At 33.6% G+C, this 18928-nt stretch overlaps 1 protein-coding gene, 1 long non-coding RNA gene and 1 pseudogene across 2 annotated transcripts; 2 read left to right on the forward strand and 1 right to left on the reverse strand.

The window, feature by feature from the left end:
- Positions 1-8763: 8763 nt before the first annotated feature.
- On the reverse strand, positions 8764-9321 carry LOC113714108 (protein SRC2 homolog). Its single transcript, XM_027237906.1, has one exon. The coding sequence runs from the start codon at positions 9319-9321 to the stop codon at positions 8764-8766; it is 558 nt and encodes a 185-aa protein (XP_027093707.1).
- A 1174-nt stretch (positions 9322-10495) lies between these two features.
- LOC140015571 (uncharacterized) lies at positions 10496-11040 on the forward strand. Its single transcript, XR_011822216.1, has 2 exons — positions 10496-10768; positions 10885-11040. It is a non-coding gene; the product is annotated as an uncharacterized lncRNA (long non-coding RNA).
- Positions 11041-11176: 136 nt separating this feature from the next.
- LOC113714109 (AT-hook motif nuclear-localized protein 23-like) lies at positions 11177-12001 on the forward strand (annotated as a pseudogene).
- The last annotated feature ends 6927 nt before the right edge of the window (positions 12002-18928 follow it).

Consider the following 18928-nt stretch of genomic DNA (forward strand, 5'->3'; position numbering starts at 1 on the left):
TTTTTGAACCGTTTGGTAGGAGGTTGAAAGTTAATCACTGAGATTAGTTCAATGATTAAAGGATGGTTTTCAGAGTCGCTTCCATTATCATATTTAGCATTCAAATCCTATGTAGAGTCTTTTCCACTACCATATTTAGAATTCGAATGCTGTGCTATACAGTTAGGGGGGGAAAGAGTAAGAAGGATGGGAGGGAGAAAAAAAAGTTTAGAATACAATTATTGAACCGTTTGAAAGTTTAGAATCTTAGTCCCCACAGAGATTAGAATTAATGTTTTAATTGGCCATTCAAATTAAGGTTTTGTTACTCCGTGCATTTCATGTGCATGTCTACCTCGCAGAAAAAACATCCAAGTTTGGTCAACCGTGAAAAGTATCCAGATTCCAGTGAATATAATGATGATAGACATACACCATAACAAAGAATCATGATAGGTTTGGTATTTTTTATACTACTATTTAAGAACACAAACTTGTCTACATTAGTTCCCACTGACCAAATACTTTAAGTTCTCTTTTCTCAATGATTAAAAAATGGAACCAGTCTAGCTACAAGAGGTACTAGAACAATTTTGGGATACAAAGCGCACAAGTGCAAGAGCAAGGACGAAGAGATTTAACATGTATCCTCGTAAATTAACCAACAAATAATCAACTCAAAAAGTTACTTCGCACTGGATCATCAACATTTTGTAAAATTCTAGGTCTGTTTTTGGCTTGGGATTACCAAAATTTGATTAAATCAACTCTTCAGACCCAATTCGTTAGCAAGCTTACAAGACTTATCTATATTACTGAATCAGTTTTACTATGCTTTAGAAGCATCTTTGTCAAGGATTCAGGTATAGAATTGAACACATAACGTATGTATTCAAATATCAAGAGCTCAACATTTTACTAAAAATAAGTGACAATACATAAACAACGTGAAAATATTTATAAGACACAAGAAGTAACATATTCTTTGGTATCAGAAAAATACAATCACAAGATCCAACTTGTAACATAAGGCCACTGCTTGTATTTTCTTTGACACTTAACGAAGTGTATATTTGAGTATTAATTGACGAGAGACTTCATAGCGTGAGACACATGTGGTCAAAAGTTAATTCACGGTCATCAGACCGAGTCTCTAAACGGCCCCTCCCAAAAAGAAAGGAGAGGCCTCAGGGTCCCTAATTCGCTTTAGTGTCTCTACGCTAAAGCAGTATGACAAGACTGCTGCGCATTGCCCAATTGCGCGTGACACGTGGTCATGATCATTGACCTTAAAGTTAGAAATTTATAAGTTTGTCCCTTGAGCTATGTTAATTTCTTGGAAACCCTTCTTATTTTCAGTTGTAATTCAGCTGCTAAAATACTTTCAATGAATCATGGGGCTCGATAATGTGACTGAAATGTTTCTTTAATATTATTTTATGAATGCAATTCTGTTTTGAGCCCAAGACAAATTTTGAAACCAAGAAACGTCAATGTTTTCGTTATCGTTTCCAAGTGCCCTAGATATTGGTCAAAAGAAAGCATATGATCCATCTTACTCGTGTTGAAAAGTGCCATATTTTCATATATTTGGGTGTGTATTTTAATTTATTTTTAGTGTCTTTTTTCTTTAATGAGTAGGAGGTGTTAAATTTATAATCTTTTACTTACAATTTCTCCCATCTTATCATCCAATCCAAACCTTCCCCCATGTCTTTTGTGTGTTTGCATCAAATTTGTTAGGGTTTTTACTAAGTTTTCTAGTTAAGTATGGTTTAAGAAGAATGGTCAATCTATTAATGAATTTGGTATTGTTTTCATTATTTTTTGTAGGTTTTTACACATTTGAAAATGACATCAAGTTGGGAGAGGTATTGGACAAGGTTGCGAGCGAGAAGCAAGTTGAAAAAGCACGAGAAGGCGCAAAAATGCACCAATCCCTTGGTCCAACCGGTTCTAAGGGTGAATTAGTCGTAAACTGGTTGGAACTGAGCGCCATTGACTTTTTTCACTACATACTTCTGTTTGCAATTTTGATTTCAACGTAGATCTCTCAAGGGTATGTATATACTTCATTGAGGATGGATTAGGGGGCCATTGAGGATGGAAGAAGGTGGACAGGAAGCAGGAAAACTTACAACTATGTGCTAAACTTGATATTCTTTTGTTTCATAAATGACACTCTATAAATTTATAGTACAGATTATAGGCTCTTTCTTACTTCTTGTATTTGCATGGGAGTAATCCCTTCTATTGTGTACATTCTCTTCTGAGTCAATTATGAAAGATTAGGAATTCACAAAAATAAAAAACCAAGCAATGGATTCCATGTATAAAGAAATCAGGAAGCAAATAGATAAAGAACAATATGAAAGAACATGGACGGGTAAGCATTTTTGCGTGTTATTAAACTAGAAATTTGTAATATGATCTAGAGAACCATATATCTTGACTCAATATTTATTAGGTTTTCTCCAAAGTAAATAAATATCTTTTGATATGTGGAATGACAACCAATTTTTCAAGAAAAGTTACTAAATTTAAGAAATTGTGTTGTCACAAAATTTCCCGGAGCAAATCCCCTAAATAGCTCTTCAGTTATTTTACTAATTCAAGTTTGATCCTTTATCTTAAAAATGGAATAGAATAGTCCTTCAATAAAAAATTTTTGGGTCAAATCGATTCCTATGCGGTGGAGCTGTCAAGAAATAGTTGGACAAAAGTGGTGATGAGATTTGAATTCTCTTAGCCACAAAGGGACTAATTTGGTCCAAAAATTTTTGTTGGTGGACCCTTCTGTCCCATTTTTAAGATGAAGGATTAAACCTGAATTAGTAAAATAATTGAAGGATTATTTGGAGAATTTGCTCAATTTCACGTGCATTGATGTGCGTTATTGAGTTATATATGTACAGGCAAGCTAAAACTTCATAACTTCCATCATTAAACATCAACTCTATATGCTTTTTTTTTTTACCTTCCTACCCTCCCCACAATCTTTTTGCTCCCAATTGCCAAAGATTCGATTGCTCAAACCCTAAACTTGACCACAGAGAAGGCTCTATTAGGACCTCAGCTATGAATTAGTAAGTCGAACCAAGAATGTCAGAAGAATTGAAGAGAAGTTGAGGCAGAACGAGCAGAAAGAAGGAGAGGGACAGAGCAGAGAAGAGAGAGATTGGAGAGAGAAGAAATTTTTTTTTTATTCAATAACCGATGCCATTTCTGTTACAACTCCCTTGCTTAAGTTCAAGTCCACTATTTGGAAATATATGTCTAACAGCCATACTAATTGAAACGGTGTATTGTTGACCAATCAACCATTTTCCTCACAAAAAGCTATGCTTATTACAAAACGCAAAGTATTAATTAAAGGACAGTAACAACACTTAATTTCCTGACATCAATGGTTGGTAAACCGGCAGATCCATTTGCAACTCTTTTGGAAGTAACTCTTTTGGAAGTAATATTGGAATGGTATTTTTTTCCCATATTTCAAATACTTCGTAAAATATCAAATAAATTATTGGGTATTCTTTTAATGATTTCAGTACTTACAGGATTATTATAGTACCCTTTTTTAGAGAATGTTAATAAATTTCAAATTTCATTTTTTTTAATTGGTACGACAGTCGGACTTTGGTTGGGCATTAGTGCAACATTACCTATTAACAAATTCCTAACTTTGGTCTTCTTTAATTCAATTGTGAAATATGTGTATCCCTCCCCCTTTAGACAGAGATTGTCCTCAAGCTCGAAATGCAGGACACTAGTTGTTGATGAAGCTTTTATCTTCCCAAGATGACTCATCTTCTCCTAAGGGATTCCACTTAATCAGATATTGTATGATAGGTTGAGAATTTTACAGAATGACTCTCCTTTGCAATATTATTTCTGGTTCAAGAAGACAAATCCACAGCATCCCATTCAGGCAATTTGAACATCCACCTTGTCAGTGACCCCTATCTTTCCTTTTAATAGGGAAGCATGAAATATAGGGTGAACTACGGCTCCTGGAGGCAATTTGAGTTTATAAGCCACTTGATCAGTCCTTTCCAAGATTTGCCAAAATACTTTGAAGACAGTTTCAAATTCCTCCTAACTGCTACGGTCTACTGCTTGTATGTTTGTAGTTTGAGGAAAACCCAATCGCCCATCTGGAAATCTCTCTCAATCTTGTGTCAATTTATGTAATGTTTCATTCTTTTTTGGACTTTAGCTATGTTTTCTTTGATGGAAGATAGCACCTGAAGTCTATTCTGTACCATAGAAGCTACAGCTAGAATTGCAGTATCATGGAAAGGTCCTAGAGGGGAATGCCTGGGTTTATATCCATATAGCTCCTCAAATGGAGTCAACTTTAAGCTAGTACGGAAGTTAGAGTTACACCAAAACTCTGCAAGAGAAATCCAGCTACTCCAATGTTGGGGATGTTCACAACACATACACCTGAGGTAGCTCTACAAACATTGATTGACTCTCTCACTTTGTGCATATGATTGTGGATGATAGGAGGATGTGTAGTGAAGTTCAGTTCCCACTATTTTGAATACTAGCAAACAACTTATCTCTATCTGAAATAAGTGTTTCTAGAAGACCATTGAGTTTATAAATATTATCAATGAACACTACATGTCTATAGCCACCTGCTTGGCTGAAAAAGGATGCATGAGAGGTATGAAGTGACCAAATTTTATCAAACGATCCACAATGACCAGGATAGTGCCATAGCCTCTGGATATACGTAATTGCTCTATGAAGTCCATTGTTATCTGAGACCATGCCTGAGATGGGATAGGAATGGGTTGCAGAAGTCCAGGATAGGATACATTCTCACTTTTGTTCCTTTGACTCAAGTCGCATGATCTAACCAACTGCAATACATTCTGTTTCATTTGAGGCCAATAGAGCAATGATTTGACTTTTCGTAGGTAGCTTCTCTGTCCTGAATGTCCTCCCACTACAGAGGAGTGAAGTGCCCTAATCAACTTAAGCCTGATTTCATTAGCAGACCCCACATACGGCTTATCTTTGTACATCAGTATACCATTTTCCAGGCAATAGTCTCGATTAGAGCTGAGATCTAGTAACGAATGGGAAATAATTTCCTGTGCTACCCTATCCCCATCTTAACTATCCAGCAATTCATTCATCCAAGACTGGTTGTGCCGTAGTTATAGTACACATCCTTCCTTGAGAGATCATTATTTTTATCACTCCTCCATTCTCCTCTCCTAGATAAGGCATCTGCTACTCCACTGTTACAAGCCTTATTGTACTGGATTTCATAATCCAATCCTAATAGCTTTGTCAGCCACTTGTGTTGCAAGAGGTAGGTCAATCCTTATGATGAAATGGTGGCCAATTAGATAATGCTTCCATTTAGCTACAGCATATACCAGGGCTAGCAATTCTTTTTCATAAACTGATAGCCCCAGATTTTGTGGTGAAAGAGCTTTGCTGAGGTAGGCTATGGGTGCCCTTCTTGCATCAAAACTGCCCCAATCCCTATACCACATGCATCAGTTTCAATCATAAAGGAAGTACAAAGTTGGGCATCTGTAGTCATTTCCATTTTGGGATTCTCAAATGTTGCCTGAGCATTACTGCCTCATAGAAAACCATCTTGCTTGAGTAATTGGGTCAAGAGTTTGATATTATGTCATAGTTTTTTACAAATTTGTGATAATAACTAGACAACCCCAAGAAACTCCTTAGTTTTTTCATAGACTTTGAGATTGGCCATGACACAATGCAATCAATCTTAGAGGCATCCATGCTCGTTTAAGATTCAGAGATGACATGTCCTAAGTATTAGCTACTTGTTTCTCAGTTTCATTGTTGTCAGAGTGGGGATACCTGTAGGGCTTGAGTTTGAAGGGTTCAGCATTGGGTTTGAGGGTAATCTGATGGTCTAGTTCTCCTTCTAGTGATAAATCTTGAGGTGTGGCAAACACCTCTGGAAATCTCTACAACTTAGCCTTGATCTCTTCAAGAGTCTCTTGAACCTTGTCATTAATTGTATTCAACCGTTCTATATCACAGCATCTAGTTTTCTATTGCACAGAAGTTCTGAGGTCATGCCTCTAACCAACTCCATGACTGGGTGGTTGATGAATCCTTGCAAGTGCATCGTGACCCTTTACAATTGAGAGCAATACTCAATTCCTGAAAATCAAATGTAATGGGACTAAATGACACATCCAATCCATTCCCAAGATTACATCCCAGCTCTAAGCTCCATGATCCTTAAATCAAAATGAAATTTATAGTCCTGGATCAACCAAGATACTCTTGGATAGATTGCTCCACTTGTGACAGTAGGGAGACCATTTGGAAGCGCAGTTCTAAAAATTTGACCAACCCATAATGGATAAAACTATCTGTACTTCCTATATCTACCAGAATTTTCACTAGAAACCCGTCCGTATCACCAAGTAATACTGTGGATTTTCTCTTCATAGCGCCTGACATAGCATTTAAAGATACTTTTGCTAGATCTCACGTTCTATCCATGTGCTCATCCTGGTCTCCTATAGCATCCATAAATTCTCCATCATCCTCTTTATAACATAACAAAAAATTTAGATGCCCCAACTTGTATTGGTGCCCTGCACCAAATTTCTCCCCATGTTTGAAACACTGGCCATGGTTATGCTTGTATTGGACCTCCTCTGCTGAAATTTTTTTGGCATCCTGATAAGCATTTCCTTTTTTCTCTTTTGGAGGTTTGGAGCTACTGCTGGGATCTTGTATGAACCAGAGCCATTTGGATGACATGCACCATGTTTGTATAAGCCAAATTTGGGCTCTAACATTGATTTCCCTGAATTCTTGGATTGTTGATGTTGCAATTCCAATTAATGCTCCTGTAATTTAGCTATTTCGAATACCTTGGATAAGGTATCAGGCTTGGATATCTTAACCATAGGTTTTACCTGCTCCTTCAACCCACTGATAAAGTTGGATATAAAATATGATTCATTTAACTGGGAATTCTTGATTAGCATTTTGGTCTTTAATTCTTCAAATTTTTCTTGGTATTCCTCAACAGTTCCCTTCGATTGCAGTTTATTGAATTCCTCCACTACATCACGGCTTCCAATTAACCCAAACCTCTCACTCAATAACCCCCCAAATTGTGACCAAGACAAATGGGTTTTTCAAGTTTAACCCTTGAAACCAATTTTTTGCTTTCCATTTGATATGAAAATCATCAACCTTGTGACGAAACCCATAAAAGACAAGTCCAAGGATCTAAAATTTGGTATCGAGTTTGGAAGCAAAAGATCTCAACTCGTTAATCACATGATTAAGAATCTTTGGTATAGGTAGAAGACGCCACAATCTAATGTGTTTCTAGATTAATAAATCAGATTTGAATATCGAAGAACAAGTCTAAGATATTCAAGAAAAACTTGCAAAAAACCAAGAGAAAACTCTCAATATTTGCTGGAAAATTCTACTTCTTGTTATTAATGCATGACAAAATGGCCTTTTTATAGGCGTACAAGAACCCAAAACCGAACGTGACTTGGAAAACACTAAGTGGCTGTTTGTTTCATGCAAGTTGGCCGACTCTATAAATCCTACTTACACTAGGATTTTGTGACATTTAACTCCTAATACTCTAATGTAAACGGCTAAGTACTAACTACACCACACGGACTCTATTTGCTCAACATGAGCTAGTCACATGAAGCAAAAACTAAGTAAGAATAATTATTCCTGCACACCCGAACTTATGTATGAAGCTCACGGATCACATAGGCTACTCAATCACGGATCATCAGCCACCTGAAGGAGATTCAGAAGTTTTGTGTTGCTTTGATCAAACCCTTCGACTGCTTTATATGCTCTAACTTGATGTTGAATTGCATGCACCAAGTTCCAAGTGACTTTCTTAGCTTTCCTCACCATTCCAAGAACATTTCAATCACATAGGCAATTCCATTTTGGGTGGATTTGGAATATTGGCCTTACCTTTCTTATTCTGAGTCTTCATACTCTGGTCATTATCTGGAATCAATCTCTGGTGAGCTGGAGGTGTTGGAAGAATTGGTTCAGAATTTCTAGTTTCATTTTCGTGGACGCCCTTCTCCCTCATCATCATCTTCGGCCCTCATCATCATCTTCATGAAGGCATTAAAGGTGCCAAGCTTCTAATCAATCAAAGTTTCTAGTCTTCTACTGTTGGCCTCCATCTCTTCATGGAACTTCTACTGCAGAGCCTATTGAAAATTAATCTGGAAAATCCAAGCCTTCTTGCAAACAAGCTCCTTGCCTTTTAATCTGCTCCTCCAAAGCCTTGTATCTAGTTTTTTTAGCCATGAATTCAGTGCCAACCAATCAAGCATCGATTGCTCTGATAGCAACTGTCAGGACCTCAGCTATGAGTTAGTAAGTTGAATCAAGAATGTCAGAAGAATTGAAAAGTTAAGGCAAAATAAGCAGAAAGAATGAGAGAGATAGAGTTCAAAGGAGAAAGATCAGAGAGAGAGAAGAATTTTCTTTATACAATAACCGATACCATTTCTGTTACAACTCCCGTGTCAGCAATTTGGAAATGACTGCCTAACAGCCATACTAATTGAAAAGGTGTAGCATTGGCCAATCAACCATTTTCCTTACAAAAAGCTATGCTTATTACAAAACGCAGACTCTAAAGTATTAAATGACAATAACAGCACTTAATTTTTCTGACAAACTCTAAGAACTCTCTCCTGACCGCCGGCTCCAGTAGTTTAACTCCATATGCTTCATCTACAGTCGATTGAAATGTGATCATGGTTTAACAAGTACATCATGATCCCCAACATCATCCTCCTCCTCAACAACGAATCCAAATACAAGAAGACATGTTCCTTTAAGTAGTATGGTAGCCCCATAATCCGCTGCTTTTTTCCATCCTGCTAGATTTTTCACTATGATCTTTTCCCCAAAACTATATGACATTTGCAGTGTTCCCTTTGAAAAGGAAGCATCACTACTTTTATGTTCTAGAGCATAACTGACCTTTTCAGCATTAAGTCCATTGTCAAAAAGATTCTTCAAAGGAAGATTGAGCTCTCCTACATATTTGTCCCTCAAGTTGTTTTCAGCATACAACTTTATTGCAATGTTTACATCTTCCTGTTGGATCAGTGCCTCAGCCACTTTATACCAAAGTGTGAAGTTCCACCTTGGGTTTATCTGACCTTCCTTGTCCGCCGGTGTTCGCTTCTCCGTTTTACGCTTGCCATCTAGTGAAACTTTGGCGTACACTCTTGTCTTTCCAGAATCCTGAACAACGGGGAGATCATTGGCAGAAATAAGTGTGATCCTGAACCTTCTGCATTCCATACTTCTTGAAGAACTTCGTCTTTGAGTTTTAAGGTAGCAGTGAATACGGGGAAGTGGATATTTTAGTACGTAAAGACAGAGTCGGGTTTTTAATCGTCCGAAGTCAATAGCTTCAGATAAAAACTTTCACATAGTAGTGGCCTGGACTTTTTATTTTTAATACCTAAATAAATAAATTAACTTCTTGTACAAAAAAATAGTAGTATTCTACCTGCTTCAATTGGACTAACTCCATTTTGCACCCCTAAACTTATACTACTTTCTTACTTTGTGCTGTAAACTTTAATTTAAATACTTTACACTCTAACTTTAATTTTGGACACTTGACACCCTTTACTCTCAAGTTTGTCCCATTTAAATCTAATCAATAATTATGTTTGCAAAATTAATGAAATAAAGGATAGTAAAAATTAATGACAATATACCCGTTTATTCTAACTATTAATCCCTTAACTTTTTTTTGGCCACTTTTTATACATTGTCATTAATTTATATAGTCATAATCATTAATATTTTTAACAAAATTAACAAGATAAAAGATGGTATAAATTAATGATAATATATTATTTTATTTTTATTACAATATCTTGGCACTTTTGATCACTTGCAGTACATTGTCATTGATTTGTGGGGTCCTATGTACCATTAATTTTGTTAAAATTGTCATTAATTAGATTTAAAAGGAACAAACTTGAAAGTATGGTGTCCAAAGTGTCCAAAATTGAGAGTTTATGGTACAAAATATTCAAAACAAAATTTAAAGTGCAAAGTGGTGTTTGTTGCTTTACTTAGTTCTTGACCAGAAAAGGCTTCTCATTAGAAAATTTGCATGTAGCATCCAACGTTTACTGTATGTCTTCAGTCTAATTAATGTCAAAAGTAGTCACTTTTCAATTTGCTTAGTATCATTTTGTTCCTAAACTTTCAATTGCACTTATTTAGTCTATCTAACAAGAAAAAATATTTGGAAACACCTGACCAAGCTTATGCGCTTACTTGTAGACCATAATCTATAAGTGAGTTTGTAGACCGTATTTATATTATTTACCATCTAACCATTGACTTGTTTTAAAATGGTATTCCATCACCAATTTAAGTTAGTCATGAATTTCACTTTGCTCCCTAAGGTTTTGTATAATCACAATTCACCCACTACTAGAAAAATAGCTTTTAGTGACACTTGTATTATGACATTTTTTCCTAAACGTCATAATAGGGTGCTAACATGACGGTCAATCAGGAGCAAAAATTCTAATATTTCCTCCGTTTTCTTACTTACCACATCTCATCACATCTCTCCTCACCCGCTGCATTTTATCTCTTTTTGTATTGTGACTTTTCCCTCCCTCTCTTGTTTCTCTCAATTTAGGGCAAATTTAGCCAATTTTCTTGCCAATCTGCTAATTTTTCAAGGAGGAAGCAACTAGGATTCATCCCACCGATGGAGGTATGATGATTAAGATGTTTGTTTAGTTTATTGAATATCAATGATTCAATTTTTTGTTAACATCAAGGTTGTTTTTTTTTTTATTTCTTGTATTTAAGAGATAATTTTAACTTTAGGTCTAAATGGATGCTGTCGAAAGATAATTGTCTTTTGGATGCCGTCGAAAGATTCCAAGAAAATGTTATAGCCTTCTTTAGCATCAGTTTGGTAGCATCTGTGACCCACCACATGTTTGATAAATTGACTAAATGAGTTTTTCATTGCTTGCCAAATGGATTTGCTCTCTAGTTTACTCAATTCTTCCAAGTAGCATACCCTTTAGTTTTTTTGCCAAGGCTCTGCCTTCTTTTCTTGAAATTTATTTTATATACTTATCTTGAGTTGAATAGAGAACTGAAATATTGCAACATGGTTGAATGTGTCTTTATGTTTTCTCTTCGGATCTTTAGTTTGAACATGCATTTTCTGTTTGAGATATTTAGCTGTTTTTGTCTATATAGAGCTGGTCACATCAAACACAAGCTCAGGCGATGTTGTAGCTCGTCGGCCAAGAGGCCGGCCGCCTAGCTCCAAAAACAAGCCTAAACTCCCGGTGATAATCACTCAAGAGAGCACCAACACGCTCCGAGCACATATATTAGAGGTCAGCAGCGGCTGTGATGTGTTTGAATTAGTTGCAACATATGTTAGAAAAAGGCAAAGAGGTATTTGCATATTGAGTAGTAGTGGCACGGTCAACAATGTGAGCTTGAGGCAACCGGCTGCTGCCGGCTCAATCATGACGTTGCATGGCTGGTTCGAGATTTTATCATTGTCGGGCTCCTTCCTTCCACCATCAGCTCCACCGGGTGCCACCAATTTGACCATATATTTGGCTGGTGGATACGGTCAAGTTGTTGGAGGAAATGTTGTGGGAGCTTTGATTACTTTTGGACCTGTGATTGTTATTGCTGCTTCTTTCAGTAACGTAGCATATGAAAGACTGTCTTTGGATGAAGATGATCACTCACTTCAGGCAGTGGCAGTAGTGGTGCTATTGCTGGTGGCTCAAATAATAAATTTTCTGATCCATCTTTAAGGCTTCCCTTATTCTAAATTAGTATGTAATTTGTAGACACTTTTGGTGTGGATTGTTTGGATGATGTACTTTTGCTCAAGTTTGGATGATTGTATTGCTTCTTTTATATTATTGTATTAGCTACGTTACAATCCTTCAAAATTTAGGATTGGAGATGCTTGTGTGGCAGGATGAAATGTGGTTTCTGCCGTCATATGATATGCAGCAGGAAGTTGGAACACTTTAATTTGGATGCTACACCGACAAGTAGAAAATGTCATAAAAGCCTGATCTGGTTACTCTTCAAAAGTGTCATAATATTTCTATCTACTTATACTAAAAAAGTGTCATGATATGTTATTGTACCCCAAAATTTCTTGTCATTTGAAAGTGTCATAATATGCATAGATAATGATATTTAATAGTGTCATAATAATGATAAATTGAGACACTTAAAACTGTCATAAACCTATCGTAACGCTAGAATGGATGGCGCTTCTAATAGAGCGTCATTAGAGCCTAAACGTCATGATATAGATCTATAATGACGCTTTTGAATGTCATAAAAGGACACTTTTGGAGTAGTGACCATATCAAATTCAAAGAGTAAGGTTATGTTTGATAATTCAATTCAATATTTAAATTTAATGAGTTTAGATTTTGACATATTCAGACATGTTCGATAAAAAAAATATAGAACATTTGAATTAATTAAGTGGTACTGAATTTCTTACACAAAATTTACTCCCAAAAATAAGTGATAACTATTCACTTATTATTTAATGTCGTATACATTTAAATGTGTCAAACTTAGTACTTAACAATTGAATAACTTAGTAATTCAGACTTCAGATTTCTGTTTTCAGATTTCAATTTTATCAAATGCTTCCTAAGAAACTTTGCTTTGAGCTTTTGTACTTGTAATATTAATTGGTGAGCTAATTCAAACACGTTGATGACAAATTAAGTGCAAAAACAACCAAACTTTAGAATTCAATAACTAAAAGAGAGCAAAAGGACAAGTAAACAAATAAAGATATAAAAGGTTTTTAAGAATGAAAATGAGCATTTATCGTTGTTTTATCTTTTCCTTTTTGAAGTTTCATCATTTTTTGCTCTCTAGACATTGAGTTAAACAAGTCGATCAGATTTAAAGGACTCCAACTTTCTTTCATTTATTTCCACTGAAAATTCTTAATATACATTCTTAACTATATATTTACTTGTTTTATTTATAAATTACAATATAAAGAACAATAAGAAATTCAAAGGCATCATATAAAAAGAAAACCAATTCTCATATTTTTCTCCATTTTTGCTTCTTTTATCAGAATTCAAATTCATCATTTGAGTTACTCTTTCGTGCTTCATTTGTCCCTAATACATACTTATGTTAATTGAGTCCCATTTTTTTATGAAATTTTCCTTTTACTTAAATGTAATGGGACAAATTAAGATTGACAATTACCCTTAATTGAGCCTAAAGTAACATTGTGCAAAATATAAGGGTCCAAAGTGGAAATAGTCCTTTTCATTATTGCACTATGGGAATAATGTTACTTTTCTACATAAGGTCAATATCCCTGAATAGTCTCACCCTTCCAATGGAAAATGTATTATGTATCCTAGCTCGTAATATCTGTGCAACATTGAATCAATCTAAAACCTTTTACAACGGGTCTAATTACCTAATGCCTCATGATCTCTTGGCTTAAAAGTAGTCTCTGGAAGTTCCTTTAGATATATTGAACAAGACATTCATGGTTAAAATTGAAACAACCAATTTTTAATTAAGAGATTTGAGGTTGAATTTGCCCCTTGGACTGGTTCAAGTGACATATTTTCAAGCAATAAATAGTTTGGAGATATAAAAATTGACTCAATCAGGTAATGCTTGAGAGATAACATAACATACTTGATTGATCCATCGTTTTATATATTCTAAGTCTTCAAATACAGCCTCACTAGTCACTAGCTGGGGAGCTCCATTCATCCCTGGTTGCCTTTTGAAAACAATAGTTGAAATCGAGTAGTTTGTCCTCGTACATGTAACCTTTTTTGTTGGTTTCTTTTGTAGGCTCTTTTAGGATAATTCTATAGTTTAAGCAGTCACAATCCATACGCATGGGCAAATGGTCACCTGCTTTGTAATGGGTTGGAAAAGGAGCAAGAACGGTTCAACATTTGAATAAATTGTAATTCATTATTAATTATTCGTACAATTTCACAATACATTATTCATATGAACTTCATACATAATATTTATATTTTTATTATGAGATTGTAATAGTCATTAACAATGAATTGCAACTTATTAACAAGATGTAACACTGTTAAGAAACAATTGTGAATACAACTCTTCTTGCACCTTACCCGATGACTTGTGCCAGAATACTTTCACTGTGTCAATTTAATAGGCCAAAAATGAGGGGGAGGAGAGGCCAAATGTTTAGTTTGAGTGCCAATTTTTAATTTAAGGCATGGCTTTCGATGGGAAATATAACATCATCCGACAAACTGCTGAAAAAGTTAGGAGTGATTGATGGTGATATGATAGCTATTTCTGAATTAGAAAAGTGGATACCTTTATGGTGGGAACCTGCCAGTAGTAGGAAGACGCGGAAGTTAAATTGTTGTACAGCGCATGGAGAGAAAATATACGAGAACTGTCTGTGCGGATGCAACCAAAAAGTATATTGACTTTCGTATGAGTTGGGGCAGGAAGTATTTTTGCATGTTAAAATCAGAGGCATTTATATATTTGTAAATGTACCCATTACGACTGGAAAAATGTTGCAAATGTCTTGGACAAAAAATGTGCATAAAGAAGGTAACAAAATTTTAAGAAATAATAAATGATTATCGCACACGTGTGGGGAATAATAATTTGGAAGAAGGAAAAGTGGAGGTAAACGAAAGGATTCAAGCCTTCATTATATTTATATACATATATAAATTTAGTGACCAAGTGTTCAGTTTAAGCATCCGGGAAAATGGTCCCATGACTATCGTTATGATAAAAAAACTTATTCTAATAGGTTATAATAAATTTAACAACCATTTGATTACCTGTTGAACTTATCCACTTGAATAGAATTATGCGTAAAAATAAGGAAGTAAGTTTGTCATCTAAAATAGTAAGTTAACGTAATAAACTAGTAATTTTTGCAGCCCAAAACGTGAATTGAAAGTATTACGAAACATACTTTTTAAAGAGATAAATTATAATTTTTATCCTCAATATACTTTTGAGGGAGTAAGTTTATTCGAAGTAATAGTATGTTTTTATATATAAATAATCATTTTTACTTATAACATAGTAAATTTCATTAATAACAAAAACATGCTAATTTATGGCAAAAATTCTCTATTATGCTTAAAAAACTTATGCCAAGCCCATATTTTATTGTTATTTAAAATAACACTAAAATGTTTTATTAATGATTAAAACTGAGTACCTTACTTAGTAAGTAATGTTAATATACTTGTATAAATACTTGATCGTATGTGAAAAAATTAGTATTTTTGAAATTTATATATAATTAAATTTTTTCTGTTGCAGTTTAAAAAAAAAGTAAGCGAACTTTTTTTTGCGTAGAGCACCAAAATCCACAAGTCAAAATAGTTGGTCTGAAAGGGAAAGATACAGCTGAATAGCATTGTTTAAAGCACCAAATAAATAGATGTAAAATGCTGGTTAAAAACTGGTACTTTGACATATAATAAAGGAAAGTCATAAAAATCAGGCCATTTATGGAAAAAGTTTTCATTAATAAAAATTTCAACTTTTCACGGCTTTCTTACCAGTCCTCCAAAGCATGAGCAAAGTGCCAATAATTGAAATAGTAATTTTTTCGATTTATACAGAATTAAATTATTTTTTGCAAATAAAAAATAATAATTGAAATTTTTTATCAAAATGCACATAAGTCAAAAGGATTGGTGTAAAAGGGAAAGAAATAGCAGATATGTACAGTACTTGTATTTCACGTTCGAAGGACTACAGTACTATTTTTGACAATACCCCGAAAAATATGTAATGCAAACGGAACCGATTCTTCATCATTTAAAATACCAAATCTGTGATTGTGTTTTAACTGTTATCCATTGGTATTTTAAAGTATCATTTTTTCATCTAATACCACCTCTTTAACACCCGTTTTCCCTTAAAAATTTTATTTATTGGATGAAAAAAATAAACCTTTTATGCAATAAAACACTAGTTCTTTGTAGGTTTCCTCCATTATAAGAACAGAGTACCCATTTTTTCATAAAAAAATTTATTTATCAGATAAGATAAAAATTAATCCGTTTTCAATAAAACACTAGTTATTTATGGTTTTCGTCTATTATAAGAACAGAGTACCCATTTATAAACAAAACAATTTATTTATTGAATAAAATAAAAATAAACCCATTTTCCAATAAAACACTAACTCTTTATGACTTTCCTCCATTATAAGAACAGAGTACCCATTTTTGCATAAACAAAATTTATTTATCGGCTAAACTAAAATTAAATCCATTTTTCAATAAAACACTAGTTTTTTATGACTTTTCTCCATTATAAGAATAAAGTACCATAACAAAATTTGTGGATAAAATAAAATAAAAATAAATCTATTTTTCAATAAAACACTAGCTCTTTGTGACTTATCTCCATTATAAGAACACAGTACCTACCTTTCCATTAAAAAGTGTATTTATCGAATAAAATAAAAATAAACCCGTTTTCTAATAAAACACTAGCTCTTTATGACTTTTCTCCATTATAAGAATAAATAACCCATTTTCGCATAAAAGAATTTATTGGATAAAATAAAAATAAATCCATTTTTCAATAAAACACCAGCTACTTATGGCTTTCCTCCATAAATTATCTATTTTGATACGTTAATTTATTAGTTAGATAAAATCAGAATGAAATTAGGTTGAACAACAAATTACCCTTTACAATGGAATTGAAATACAGAAAAGTAAACCATAGCAAGTTTTAACTCCATTTCCAATACAAAAATATGCTACAAATTCTTTTGGCAAACGCAAGGCACCTCATTCATAAAGTATCAAGAAACCTTTCCAACCATTATGCAAAAGCAACTTATTCATTCTAAATTTTTAGCATCAATTTGATTATCAGTTGGACGTATCCACTTGAATAGGATAATATGTATTTTCTGGGACACGAGACATAATAGGAATTAAACTTGCATTAATGTAGACCTAACAAAATGAGAAAAATAGCATAACAATTAATAAAATAATAAGAATAACAAAGTTGGTATAACAAAATTAGTTTAGTCTACAAATTTATTTTTTTCTGCAGATAGTTCGCGAATATGACATTCAACCACTAAAAAAAAACATCTATATTTGTCTATATGTATTGCAGAGAGAATTTTAGATAAGGAGCTTTTCAAATTGTCAAAAGTTCGAATACTATTTTATTACAATTTTACATTTCTAAAATTAAGAAATGTTTATCTCACAACTAATCCTTTAACTGCTCGTACAAATCCTATAATCGTGCTCATGTTTTTCCCACATTTCCCTCACATTTTCCCCACTAACCAATAAAATTAAAACTCCCGAATCTTAACTAACAGATAATAACCAACCATGTCAAATTAATATCTGTAAATTCCAATTAACATCTCACATTTACTGCTGACTTTACTGATAGTATTAACTAACAGTTATTACTGACATTCACATCTCACACTTACCACATTACTCATAGTAATAACCAACTATTAATTTAAGATATTCGCAACAGCGAAAGTCATATATCCAAAATTTAGGAGCATGTTGAAATTATAATTTTCACAATTCAATATATTTTACTGCCATAATATAGTTTACTCTCGGAATCATTCTCAAAACTGCTGCACACTAATCCAATGGACCCATTTAATTTGCCATCATATAAATTCAATACAGTGAAAAAATTACGTATCATACATTTTTTCACTAAGGATAAATCTCAGTTACAAACATTTCAGTCAGTGACAAAGCCAAGATTTTTTTTTCTAGAGAGGCTAAAATGGGTACTCAGTTTTTATAATGGAGAAAAGTCATAAAGAATTAGTGTTTTATTGAACAATGGATTTATTTTTATTTCATCCGATAAATAGATTTGTTTATGCAAAAATGGGTACTCTGTTCTTATAATGGCGGAAAACCATAAAGAACTAGTGTTTTATTGAAAAATAGAATTTTCATGTATTTTATCCGACAAATAATTTGGTTTATGGGAAAATTGGTGTTAAAGAGGTGGAATTTTTCTAGAGGGGCTGAAATGGGTACTCTGTTTTATAATGGAGGAAAGTCATAAAGAGTTAGTGTTTTATTTAACAATGGATTTATTTTTATTTTATCCGATAAATAAATTTGTTTATGCAAAAATGGGTACTCTGTTCTTATAATGGAGGAAAGCCATAAACAGTTACTGCTTTATTCAAAACCGAATTTTCATATATTTTATCCGATAAATAAATTGGTTTATGGGAAAATTGGCGTTAAAGAGGTGAAATTTTATGAAAAAATAATACTTTACGATACCAATAGATAACAGTTACAACACAATCACAGATTTGACATTTTAAATAGTGAAGAATCGGCTCCGTTTCGATTACATATTTTTGGGATATTTTTAAAAAATAGCACTATAGTCCTTCGAACATAAACTATAGGTACTGTACGTATATGCTATTCTTTTCCCTTTTACATCATTCCTTTGACTTATGTGCTTTCTCATAAAAGATTCTCATTCATTTTTTTAAATGGAAAAAAATTAATGAAATATGTATAATTCGAATAAAATACTATTTTAATTATTGCCATTTTGCTCATACGTTGCAAAACTGATAAGAAAATCGTAAAGCGTTACTATTTTTATGAATAACAACTTTTCTCGTAAATGGTCTGCTCTTTATGTCTTTCCTTTATTATATGTCAACGCACCTGTTTTTAACGAGCATTTTACATCTAATTTATTTAGTACTGTAAACAATGATATTCAAAATGTTTCTTTCCCCTTTAGACCAAGAACTTTGACTTGTGGATTTTTGTGCTCTGAGAAAAAAGATTTTCGCTTACCTTTT

This window comes from Coffea arabica, chromosome 10c (genome assembly GCF_036785885.1).
Source record: "Coffea arabica cultivar ET-39 chromosome 10c, Coffea Arabica ET-39 HiFi, whole genome shotgun sequence".
Classification (NCBI taxonomy): Eukaryota; Viridiplantae; Streptophyta; class Magnoliopsida; order Gentianales; family Rubiaceae; genus Coffea; species Coffea arabica.

Bases quoted from the DNA above. Each gene is read 5' to 3' on its own strand.
- LOC113714108 (XM_027237906.1), bottom strand. From the start codon at position 9,321: ATGGAATGCAGAAGGTTCAGGATCACACTTATTTCTGCCAATGATCTC.